We start from the raw sequence: 12,314 nt of genomic DNA, 5'->3' as shown, positions 1-12,314 counted from the left end.
AGAAGGGAGGAGAAGATGCAGGTGCTCCCTGAGATGGAGAAAGGAGGAGAAGATGCAGGTGCTCCCTGAGATGGAGAAGGGAGGAGAAGATGCAGGTGCTTCCCGAGAAGGAGAGTGAAGGAGATGGACAGGTGCTCCCTGAGATGGTAAATGAAACATTCAGGCCAAATCAGCAGGATACATGAAGGGTTTTAATGTTTTCTCCCCAATCTGTAATACACATTAGACTGTGTGTGTATCCAGTTCTTGTCTGGTAGATCCACAGTAAATTTTATTGGATGCATGAGCCACTTGAATAATTAGATGTGGATTTACTTGAATGTCAGGGATTTGAGCAACAGGAAAGCATGGGAGGGTTGCCCTGAGGGCTCTCTGTGTCCATTTCCAACTGACACTTCTCTTAAACCCATCATGATCTTTTTAGCCTTGTTTTGAAACCTTGCTTTTCATTTGAAAATTTATAAAGTACAGCAAGTGAGCAAGGTAAAAAAAAAAAAAAAACTCTTGAATAAGGGCCTAATGTTGTAGAAATCTGTGTTTCTAAAGGTTGGAAATAAAAGCACAGGGCGTTTGCCGGCCTCATTAACCTTGCTTAGTCACCTTACCTGTAGCTGTGGATGGGCAGGAGAAGGAAGTCCGTGTTGCTTGACCTGAATGAGAGGGCACCGTTCTCGCCCAGCTGCCTCTGAATACCAGTCCCAAGGATTTCACTACCCAGTACCCAGCACAGAATCCACCTGGAGCCTGCGCTGTGGTGTCGGGTCAGGTCCCTGTCTGCACTGACTGCTCTTGGTAGGGTGGGTGGGAAACAGTACCCAGCACAGAATCCACCTGGAGCCTGCACTGTGGTGTCGGGTCAGGTCCCTGTCTGCACTGACTGCTCTTGGTAGGGTGGGTGGGAAACAGTACCCAGCACAGAATCCACCTGGAGCCTGCGCTGTGGTTTCGGGTCAGGTCCCTGTCTGTGTTGACTGCTCTTGGTAGGGTGGGTGGGAAAGATGTAGCTCGATCACCGGGTCTGATCAGACTGTCATTGACCATTCTGAGGGAATGGAGTTGGAAGATCAAATTGTGTCCTGGTCCCACTTTATGTTCTGATTTGTTTATTCATTTGTTTCACACAGCACTGTGGGGATTGATGATGCTTTAGAAGTGTTTTTTCCATTTATTCAACTGATTGGGTGCCTGCTGTTTACATGGGGCCATGCTTGACTCTGGGTGACCTAGAGGCCGCTCAATCCTTGCCCTCTAGAAATGCATCACTGAGGGAGACATGCACACTGCTGCGGAACGAGTCACCCTTTGTTGTGCTGTGGGAACGCAGGGATGATAGTGAGTTCAGCAGACAACCACTTTCTTACTCAACAGCACAGCAGGTTCAGAAGAGCAGGGGAGGAGGTCCCATCGCGGCCAGTCCCCTGGGGAGACCAGCTGCTCAGGTCAGGGTCGGTGAACGCAGCTTGCAGCCCTGCTTCGTGTCAGAGATGAGGGACACCTGCACTGCCCTAGGGTTCTGTTTTTACACACCCCATAGGGAGGAGAGCCTCAAGCAAGCTTTGTGCAGAGTTTCCACCCTGGCAGTCTTGTTTCCAGTTTGAAGTCTGAGGTATGGTTAGGCTGTTCCATCTCTGGGTAGCGTATTTATTCATGGTTGAGATCTAAAGTATGATCTTGGGCTGCTTGCAGTTTCTGGTTGAAATGGAAACATGAGCAGCTGCCTGCAAACAAGCAGGAGGGAAAACCAGGAGGGGGTGGGCAAGGGCTGGGGAACGACGGCCACCGAGCATGTCCGTGGCTTCCCAGCAACTGCTCTAAGGTGTGATGTGGTCCATAGAAGTCAAGTGGGGTAGAGCACAGTGACAACTGGTAGAAGAAAGCTGTTCTCCTCCGATCAGAATCCCTCATCTTTCTCTTCTGAAAGACCAGTTTAAATGTTAAACAGAAAATTATAGCAAATAGTGAAATCAAGGATTATATGATAAGTTCAGTGTCATCCATCGAGCATTGGGAGGTCGCTGCAAGTGACTGATACAGTGCGTTACTATAGCTGCCTGCTTGAGAGATTGCATTTCACAGTTATGCGGGAGATATACAAGCAGGTGGGAAAACATTTACCACATAAATTGAACACTGATAATATATAAAGAGGTTCCATAAATCAGTGAGAAAGATAACCCAATTTTTAAATATCAGCAAAGGATACAGATAGTTCACAGAAGAGGGTTCTTAAATGGCCAGCAGATGATTGATGTTTGGACTTATTATCAGGGAAATCAGACTGCAAGAAAATTTTATCTTTCATCTATCAGAATGGTAATGTTAACAAGTGTGCAAAAATGCCCTTCTAGTATTTGATGAAAAAACTACCAAAATCCAAATACCTAAAAAATTCGTTTGACCTTAAAGCAACAATTCCACTTTGAGGTGTCTATCAACAAAAATATTTATACATATACCCAAAGCATTAAGTACAAGCATAGTCACAGAAGTGTTGCTTGTAATTGTAAGAAATAAGTGAACTCAACCTTAGTGTATGTATGTTATTGATAAAATATTTAATAAATTATTTTATATATTGTAGAAAACTCTTCAGCCATTAATTGATAAAAATATATAGATCCTACATAGAAAGAAGCGAAGTACAATGTTAAATGAAAGAAGCATTCTACAATATATTTTTTAACAACTGTGGAGTCTGTGTACTTTCTGAGAAGGCCCAGAAATTATAGACTCCAAATTCTTCAATGTATTTAGAGAGAAAAATGTAAAGGGATTTTAATTCTTTATCCTATATACTACTTTTAGCTTTCTTGTCCAATAAGCATATATTGCTTTTTTGTAATTTTTTTTAATTATCAAAAAAATATGAAGTAAGTAGTGAAAAGTGTATTCCCAAGTTACTGGTGATAAAACTAAAATTCAAGGATTTGTGGCAAAACTTGCAAGTAGAAAGAAACCAGAGCTTTTCTGACTTCTTATTCAGAGTTTTTCTGCTACCACATACTGCCTTCTATGTGACATTTTCACATTAGCAATTCTTTTTTCGTAGTGAAAGAAAGACTAGTTTTAAGTTGTCAGGATAGAATTAGGGAAACTAGTTTTTAAATCCTCATGCTAATTTGCTGAGTCTGCATTTATTTCTCTGAAAGTATAGACTTGCAATTACATTTGATAGGTAAAAACAAATAAGTACGAAGGACCCATTTCAGTCTGAGACATCTCATTTAGCAGTAAATTATGAATGGTTATTAAAATAGATTCTTAGAGGCCGTAGATTTTCAACATAGCATCTTATCGTTTGAAACAACATGCTTTTATATGGGTGGAAGGGTTTTAGTTATGCTGTTATTGCACTTGAAAATATTTTCACAAGTGAAGCCATGCAGGAAATTGGATGCTTCTGTCTGAGCTCCTGAGTGAGCAAACATCCTCATCTCACTTTACTCTTCTCTGAGTTCGACTGAAATGGGTCCCTTATAAATACTTCTTTTTTACCTATTAAGTGTAATTGCAAGTCTATAAATTCAGAGACATGAATGCAGACTCAGCATTTTAGTATGAGACTTTAAAAACTATTTTCCCTAATTCTATCTTGACAACTTAAAACTAGTTTCACTTTCTCCCTTATTTTGTTTGTATTTTTGGGCCTCAAGCGTCTCTTCCTGTGAAGTGGGTACAGCTGGCATGGGACGCTTTGCTTCCCCTCTGGTCAGATCTGCCCCCTGGCGTGGCGCCCGGCCGTGGCTGTGCTCCTGTTTATTTCCCGGGAAGACCTGACACCTGGTTGGCGTCTGCCCTGCTGGGCCTGTTGCTTTGCTAGCTCTTCACATTGTATCCTTTCGGCAGCCTTTTGAACTAGGGGTGACTGTCATCCCTGTTTGACAGGTGAGGAGACCAAGGCTGAGGGCATTTAGAGAGATGACAGGAAGGCTGGGACCTCCTGCCTGGTGAATTGCTGGACTGGGGTTTGGACCTGGCGCTCCTCAGAGACCCCCACTCTGTATGTCCCTCACTCCTCCATGCTTTATCCTTTTCCCATTTTCGTACTCAGATGGGCACAGCTGTGGGAGGGGCACACACACCATCGGGCGGGAGGGAGCTCTGGCTGTGTGCCTGATGGCTCTCCCTCCCTAATGTCTCAGGAGTGGGTGAAGGGTTTCTAATACCAGTTCTCATCTAAAGCAAGAGCATTTTGTAGCCATGACACCTAGCCACTTCACCAAAAATCTCGCTGTCAGGGTCGTGGCTCCGTGACTTTCGATGGCTTTCATATCTGCTCCTCCAGTGTAAGCTCCGTGACCACACCTGGAGGCCAGAAAGCTTCCAGCAAACACGGAATAGAAGGGCGAAGACAGAGATGGGCACCTGACAGCTTGTTTCGGCGCGCATGTGGTTTGATAGTAAAGTCTTCTGTGTGGGTTCCCTTTCCACTGAGGTCTAGATTTTATTAGAGTGTGATGTGCTTTCTCCTGTGTTTAAAGGGTAGCCATTCTACAAAAGTGGAAGCCGTGGTCAGGACTCTGATGAGAATCCAGCTTAGAGACCCAGGGGCCAAAGCGCTCGTGTTCTCAACGGTACGGTGGCGTCCCCCCTCCATCTCGGCCCAGACCTGTGTTCTTTCTCATGTCAGTTTATGTGAGAACTGCTCTTTAATGTTTAGTGCTTAACTGTAGCAGAGATTTAGAATGAGTTATCATGACATTTGTCCATGTCTATAGGATAGAATTACTTAGAGAAATTTGATGATACTTCACAAGGCAATTTCTATAGGTACCTCTCGTGTTTTTATTAATTTAATTTCAGAATTTTAATGCATTAAAAATTGGATTCTATAAACTTGGAGTCTCATTTCACAAATGAATTTGGTTGTTTAAGAAACATAAAATTGAAGTAACCTAGCAAATAAAGTAACAAGTAAAAATTCTTATAATTTTCATTTTTGAAAGATACTGTTCTTTGTTTTCTATTTATGTTCCTCTTAAGTCATTTCTCAAAGGCGCTTGTATTTTTAACTCCTTTTAAGCCTGCGTTTGATAAAAAAATACTGTTTCAAGATAGTGCTAAATAATATTAGTGGCACTCTATCTGTCTCTTTCTGTTTTTAATTTAATCCTAAAATAAATTAAATGTTTATTCCCTTTTCAACTCCTTTTTCTATGAAAGGTATGTGTAAATATTGGTTTATTGTTTTATGTGTTCTAGTGGCAAGATGTATTGGATATTATTTCAAAAGCTCTCTCTGACAACAACATGGAATTTGCGCAAATCAGCCGTGTTAAGACGTTTCAGGTTTGACAAGATTTCACTTGTGTTATTTGGAATAGATTCAGTTGCAAATTGAAATTGCTGTAAACAAGATTACTCACATTTATTGTCTTTTGCCATGTAAAACCCTTTAAATAAAAAGGGCTTGCATTTTATGTGTATAAATCATGAGATTAACATTTAAAAGGAAAGCGGAGAAACTGGTTATTTCCGTCTGTTCTGTTGCACTCACAGCAAGACCAGGCTCTGTGCTCTTCCTAAGAGCTTCTGATTTGAGGTCCTGATCTTTCATGTGGGAAAAGATTGCCAGTGATGCCGCTTTTGAATGGACAGGGACCTCGGAATTGGGCTCTAAAGACACTGCCCGCAGTCCGCCGTGTCCTCCGGCACCCAGCACCACCAGGGGCAGCTGGACATTCAGCGCAGCCTTTCCCATCTCGCCTCCCTCGAGGGCATTGCTTCTTGTCATATAGTTTAATTTCATAAGCTCCCGTGTAATCTTGTGATTCCACTAAATGTTATGAAAAACGGGCACTTATGGGTTACTCTTCCTCCAAATTAAAGTCGAGCAACCAGTCTGCATTTCCTAAAATTGTCATTTTACATTTAACTTTACATTTTGCATATAATTATCTTGGTGGTTACAGTTGTTACATGTCACAATGACCTGGACAGTGAACTGAGACATTCTGCTCCGATTTTACCTGATCCCGCCCAAATTAAAATATGCCTTTCTTTTTTAGGAGAACCTTTCAGCATTTAAGCATGATCCCAAAATCAACATATTGCTGCTGCCCCTGCACACAGGTTCGAACGGCCTGACCATCATCGAAGCCACGCACGTCCTCCTGGTGGAGCCCATCCTGAACCCAGCCCACGAGCTGCAGGCCATCGGCCGCGTGCACCGCATCGGGCAGACCAAGTGAGGCCCGCGCCACCCTCCAGCAGGCACTCGCCCCTCATGGTTCTGCCAGTCAGAGCTCCTTTCTAGTGACAGCCTCACTCTCTGAATGCCTTAAGCCTGGTTATATGGCCAAAGGGCAAATCCCCAGCCAATCCCCAGATTCTCCCAGTTCTTTGTCTTTCCACCTTCAAAATCAACCCTGATCACTTCCTCAGAATGTTTGTTAGAAATAGCTAAGTTGGCTGTGCAGTTGAAGATTCCCCTCATGACTTTGAGGCGTTTATTTTTGATTGTCTACAGTAGCCTGTGGTTTTAAGGCACCCTGCAAGCAGGACTGCAAATAGCTCCCTTCACCCTGAGGAAAAGACAAGCCCATGAGCTCTGCCAGGCTCTGAGAGATGATGAGATTTAGTCCAGGGCCCAAAGCAAGCCTGAAACTGATGGTCTAGTGGTGTGTCCCACCTTTATACAATGTTATACGTGGGCACTCACCTTTTCTAAGGCCTCCTGGGTAGCAGATACATCCTGGATATGTCACCTCCATAATAGACATGCATCAGACACTGAGCACCCATTTCATGTCAGGCTGAACACTGAAGATCCAAATGAATAGGACATTCCCTTCCCCAGAGAGGTCACTGTGTGGCAGAAATGACAGTTGATTTAAAATGCCACAGGGGCATGCGGGGAAATGGAAGAGTGGAGTTTCCGTGTGGCAAAAAGGAGGGCAGTGATCAGAGGAAGGCTCTGTCAGGTTGATATTGAAGAATGATCCTTCACACTTGGGCTAGAAAAGGTGCTTGGGCAGCCAAAGAATTGCAGTTTCAAACACCCCGAGGGGAGAGCCCTTGTCTTTGTAGTGCCTCTCCTGCTTTTGGGTCTGCGGGAGTGTAAAGTGAGAAGGGGAGTGGCTGGGGTGAAGGAAGTGTGGACAGCTCTGCACTGCAGCTGGGAGGGAAACTTGTCCATCAAACCTTCAGCAAAGTCTGGGGAAGTAGCCTAGCGCAGTGCCTGCGTGCCCGCTGTGAAGCGCCACTGAGAGTGCTGTGGGTCTCCTTTAGTTGTTGGTGGTTTTGTTGTTTTAAACATCAATTTCTTGTCCTACGAGTGCATTTCTAAACTATAGGTAGACTCGCTCTGATTTAAGACCACAAATCTCGGGGCCACACAGCCCTGCCAGGCAGTCCTACTGCACTTCCCCAGGACAGAGATACTTGCTTGCCAGGGAGGCACCCCAGGCCTTCGTTTCCCCTCCTCCCCACCTCATGCAGGCACAGCAGTGATGGCTCCGAAATGCCTTGTATTTGCATCCCCACCTTCCTGCAACTGATTGTGCTGAGCATTGCTCTCGTACTTGGGATGCCTGCCAGGAGCCGGCATCCTAGCTGTAAGAGGCGTCAACTCAAGGCAGGTGGTAGCAAGTCATCATGCTCTTAAGAGCTGGCAAAACTGCAGGTAGGCAGAGCAGGTGACTGGGCAGAGCAGGTGACTGGGCAGAGCAGGTGACTGGGCAGAGCAGGTGACTGGGCAGAGCGGCCTGGAAGGCCCTGTGGGGAAGGCATCTCGGCCCAGACTTGGAAGTGGTGAGAAAGTCCATCCTGCAGAGATCTGGGGAAGAATTTTCCAGCAGACAGGGTACCTGGTGAGGCCCAGAGTGAGTTAGGGGTCTGTGCCCAAGCCCAGCCTCTGCCCTGGCGAGCCCAGGAAACGGGCAGGAGGTGTGGTCATTGAGCTCTGGGCCCAGGGCCGCTGTGAGGCCAGCTCCCTCTCCAGGCTGCACAGGCGCCTTTGGACAGCTCTGAGCAGAGCAGGAGCTCCAGTTCTCCCAGGCTGGCAAGAACTGTTCTGTGCCTGGGATGGGGAAGAGGAGGTAGCCCAAATGAGAGTGCGGGGGCCAGGACCCTGCTGGGGAGAAGGCAGGGGGCCTGGGCTCTAAAGGGGAGAGGGCAGGGGGCCTGGGCCCTGTGGGGGGTGCAGGGGGCCTGGGCCCTGTGGGGGAGAGGATGTGGGTGTACAGGGGGTCTGGGCCCTGTGGGGGAGAGGATGTGGGGGTACAGGGGGTCTGGGCCCTGTGGGGGAGAGGATGTGGGGGTACAGGGGGCCTGGGCCCTGTGGAGAGAGGGTGTTGGGGGTGCGGAGGGCCTGGACCCTTTGGGTATGGGGGAGAACAAGGGGCCTGGACCCTGTCGGGGAGAGGATATGGGGGAAGAGGGTGTGGGGGGAACGGTTAGACCCCAGGTATGCTTTAATAGGAGAGCCACTGGACATGGGGGCAGAACTCGAGGGTCATGCCAAGGCTTGGCCTGGGCACAGGAAAGAATGAGGTGGGTGGGAGCCGAGCAGGGAAGACTGCAGGGTGGGCAGCAAGCTGAGGGAAGGACGACGCGCAGTTCAGATACGTTTGAGGTGCTTATTGGACATCCAGTTGGAGTTTCTGTAGGCAGCAGGTAACTAAGTCCAGAGTTGTGTGTTTTCTTTTATTGTAGTGGAAGGGGTGTCCCTTCTCTTTCAAAAGCAGCCCACCCTCTCATGTTCTCACACACCCCTCTTGAAATAGCACACAAATCCACCTTTAAGTTAAGATAAAAACCCCACTCCTGTGCATGCCTCTCCCACTCCCAGTCCTCCTGCCTGGGTGGTCTCGGCCCCACAAGCTCACGCAGTGGCTCACCCTCTCGCCAGTGGCCATGGTCCAGGGTTCTTTCCTTCTCTACCCCTGCATGAACGTGTCCAGCCCACAGCTTCCTGTTGCATCTGCCTGGCTGGCGCGAGTGTGTGTCAGGTCGGCGCCAGGTGCCCAGCTCTCTGCACGTGGTTAACGGGCTGAAGGCTTTCCATCCACCGGGCCGTCCTGTCTTAGGATGGGGTGCCAAGGCCAAACGTCTAGGCCTCGTTCTGTCTCTCAAATGATGGTTCCCATCAGCTTGACTCCCAAAGACAGTGCCAGTCTGAGTCTTAGCGCCCACTGGGCAGCCGCAGCCCAGTGCCTTCCTGTCCAGGCTGCACCGCCAGGGCCCACCTGCAGCTCTGCCCACCCCCCTTGCACCCAGCGGCTGCCCCCACATAGCAGCACAGGGGTGTTGAGTGAAGCCAAGCACCCCCCATGTCCTGCCCACAGCCCCACTGGCTTCCCATGGTTAACCAGCATGACCCTCCAGGCCCCACGGATCTGGCCCTGGCCCCCTGGCCTCCACCTCTTCTCTCTGCCCTCACAGGGCTTTGTTCTCCTCCCAGGGGCCCCCACTCTTCCTCTGGTAGCAGCCTCGCCCCAGCCCCCGGGGGTCAGCCTCCTCCCATCCCTGTGGCTTTTACCCATGCCTGAAACCACGTCGTTGGGCCTTGATTCCATCGTCCATGGGCCTCGTCCAGACGTTGGTTCAGGGGGCTGGAGCTGGGCCCATGTGTCCGTTGTCCGTGGGCCTTGTTCGGACGTTGGTTCAGGGAGAAGGTTCCCTTCACGCCTACTGGACCCCCGTGCTGGGTGACCCAAGCAGGCCTCGGTGGACCAGCAGAGAGTGTACCTGAGGTCTGCATGTTACCAACTTGCCTTAAGATGTTTTTAATTTAAAAATGTTGTTTTGTCTTCCAGACCGACTATTGTTCACAGATTTTTAATTAAAGCAACGATAGAAGAAAGAATGCAGGCAATGCTGAAAACTGCCGAGAGGAGGTAGGGCGGTTGGCTGCCCGTGGCTGGGGAGAGTTCTGCCCTGCACTGGGGTTGGAGCGTTCTCCCTAGGTATCTGCTGCGTCTGCCGAGAGACAAGCACCAGCACCTTTTAAGCAGTGAGGACAGTTTGCCTCTTCAGTTTTATCTTGTTGCCCAGTTAATGCTGTGGGCATTCTAAATTTGACTGAAGTTAATTTATTGCTAGGTTTTAATATGCAAGTGTATTTAAACTATCTTACATTTCTCTGCTACACTGCAGTACCTTTAAACGGAATGCTCCTGTGTGTCTGATTAGCCCCGTCTAAGAGACAGTCCAACTCGAACTCGCCTGGTACTTGTGGGTCAGTTCCAGGGGCAGCACAGTGGAGGCCAGGCCAGCGCCACGCCATCCCCTTTGCTCTAGAGCCATAAAACTTCCTAGTACTTAGGCCATATTTTATTTTCTTTGAAACAAATTAAAATGTGAACGAATGCCTTTCTCCTCCCTGCAAGAGAGGTAGGCTTGGAGGACCCCAAGGAACGCTGGTTGCCTTAAAGGCACTGCCCGCACGGGCCCCTTCATAGCGGTGGCACCTCGAAACCAGGCCTGGTTTTCTTCCACCGCGGCTTACGGGAAGGAAGAGGCTGCTGCTGGAGCTTTTCACCCGACATGAAGGCTTTGCTTGGCTAGTGTTGCCTCCATATGTAACAGTCTTCAGTCATTTTACTTAAGCCGCTTAAGTAAAATAGGAACTTGAAGAGCTGCTGACATTCTCTTGACAGAGTAACTGTGGGTAGTAAGAAGGTAAATTATAAGGTGAGAGCCTTCATGGCAGTGGCCGTTGGCAGAGGTTCATTTCTGTGTTTTATTAACTGTGCAAAGAAAGGAAACATAGTTTGACAAAGCTGATAATGTGTGGCCCTCTCCCCTGGTCTGACGAGGTGTGCTTTCGGTCCCGCTGCCTACTTTCTTCTGGGGTTCTCGTGGCCTGGTGTCGGCAGCCCAGGGACAGCCGCATGTCTGGTCTTCTGTCATTGTCGCTGCGCTAAAGTGTTCCTCCATGTTTCTCCCCCCGCCCGCCTGGACACCGCTGCAGCCACACGAGCCCCTCAGGGAAGCACTCGGAGGCCTCCACCTTGACTGTGGCTGACCTGGCCGACCTGTTCACCAAAGAGACTGAGGAGCTTGAATGACGAGCCGCTTCCCCTCCAGCCCCGGTGCCTCGGATGGGCGAGCCCCTACCCCGCCAGCACCACCAGGCCCAGCCCCCACCCCCATCCCCAGGGTGGCCGAGTCCCTGACCCTGCCCGCACCCCCGGGGGGGCAAGTCCCTGCACCTCCAGAGCTACAGGGCGGAGTCGGAAGGAAAGGGGAGAGCAGATGCTGGCCAGCACTGGCCCTGCCTGGATGCAGACTGTTCTCTGGCTGTGCAGTGCCCTGTGAATTACGAGTCCCTTTCAGTCCACCATTTCCAGAGCATTGTACAGGTTTTTAATTTTGCACCTCTAATAAAAACATTGATTTTGTTCCAAAGACTATCTGATGAGGTAATGAATGGAGAAAGGGGATGTGCTCTTTTCTTTTAATGAGATCAGTCTTATAAAGAGTTGGAATAAGAGAGAAAATGAATGAATCTAGTCTGATACGAAGCTGTAGTCAACCCACAGAGCGCTCATTCCAGGAAGGGCCTTTGGTCTTTAGCATGTGATTCACCAATATCTTGTTAATGTTAACTAGATGGTGAATTATATTAACTCCTGGTTATCTGAGTAAGAATAAGACTGTAACTCCATCCATAGTAATTTCATGTAATAAATTAATATTAGGCAGTTACTTCTTTTTTCTGTATCTTGGTACTCAAACTCAAAACACTGAAAACCGGACATTCTCTAAATAGCATTTTTAAATAAATTTACATTTACCTTAAAATTATCTAAACTGCTTTCTATTTTTTATTTTTCTTACTGTTAAGTTTTTACATGTTTTAAGAAAAATTTATCTGTAAATATCACAAATTTTTAATGAATTTGTGTGTTGTCTTTATAACATGAAAGTATGGCAGGGTTTTTAATCATTATTAATATGTTGGATTCTTTTCCTTTCCCATGTTCATGTGCAACTTCCCCACTATTTAAATTTGTGATATGTCTGTTATTTTCTATCCCAGTCATACTTTCCTTAGGCAAGTGTTGGATCTTTTGTGCTCTGATCAGTAAGTAATCGCTAGAGCTGAAACAGAGGCTGCGTCTTCTGTGAAGGGTGGTGGCTGTGAGGTCGCCGGGTTGAAAGGAGCCTGTGTGCCCTGGCCAGGGGCGCGATCAAGCGCTCCCTGTCAGAGGCTTAATCAGCCTCAGGACTCCAGCGCCCCCCAGCACCGTAGTACAAATGCCCCTGGGTTCCAGCTGCCCGGGGCCTTGGCCGTGTCCTCTGGGCGGGACGCAGGCGGGCTCCATGGAGGGCACCCCACACCCTTCAGCAGGAGGGAGATGGGAATT

At 48.0% G+C, this 12,314-nt stretch overlaps 1 protein-coding gene across 4 annotated transcripts in view; it reads left to right on the top strand.

Annotated features, from left to right (window-relative positions):
* The window catches only part of SHPRH (SNF2 histone linker PHD RING helicase), a 93,321-nt gene extending 81,969 nt beyond the window's left edge, over positions 1-11,352 (top strand). For all 4 annotated transcript variants that reach the window (XM_077143400.1, XM_077143397.1, XM_077143398.1 and 1 more), the window contains 5 exons: positions 4,482-4,574; positions 5,203-5,289; positions 6,009-6,187; positions 9,759-9,839; positions 10,916-11,352. In XM_077143400.1, the coding sequence (XP_076999515.1) occupies positions 4,482-4,574; positions 5,203-5,289; positions 6,009-6,187; positions 9,759-9,839; positions 10,916-11,012 (537 nt within the window). In that variant the 3' untranslated portion in view covers positions 11,013-11,352. The remainder of the gene's footprint in view (positions 1-4,481; positions 4,575-5,202; positions 5,290-6,008; positions 6,188-9,758; positions 9,840-10,915) is intronic.
* The last annotated feature ends 962 nt before the right edge of the window (positions 11,353-12,314 follow it).

Source organism: Tamandua tetradactyla, chromosome 25 (genome assembly GCF_023851605.1).
Source record: "Tamandua tetradactyla isolate mTamTet1 chromosome 25, mTamTet1.pri, whole genome shotgun sequence".
Classification (NCBI taxonomy): Eukaryota; Metazoa; Chordata; class Mammalia; order Pilosa; family Myrmecophagidae; genus Tamandua; species Tamandua tetradactyla.
This window is presented reverse-complemented; position numbering and strand designations above follow the sequence as displayed.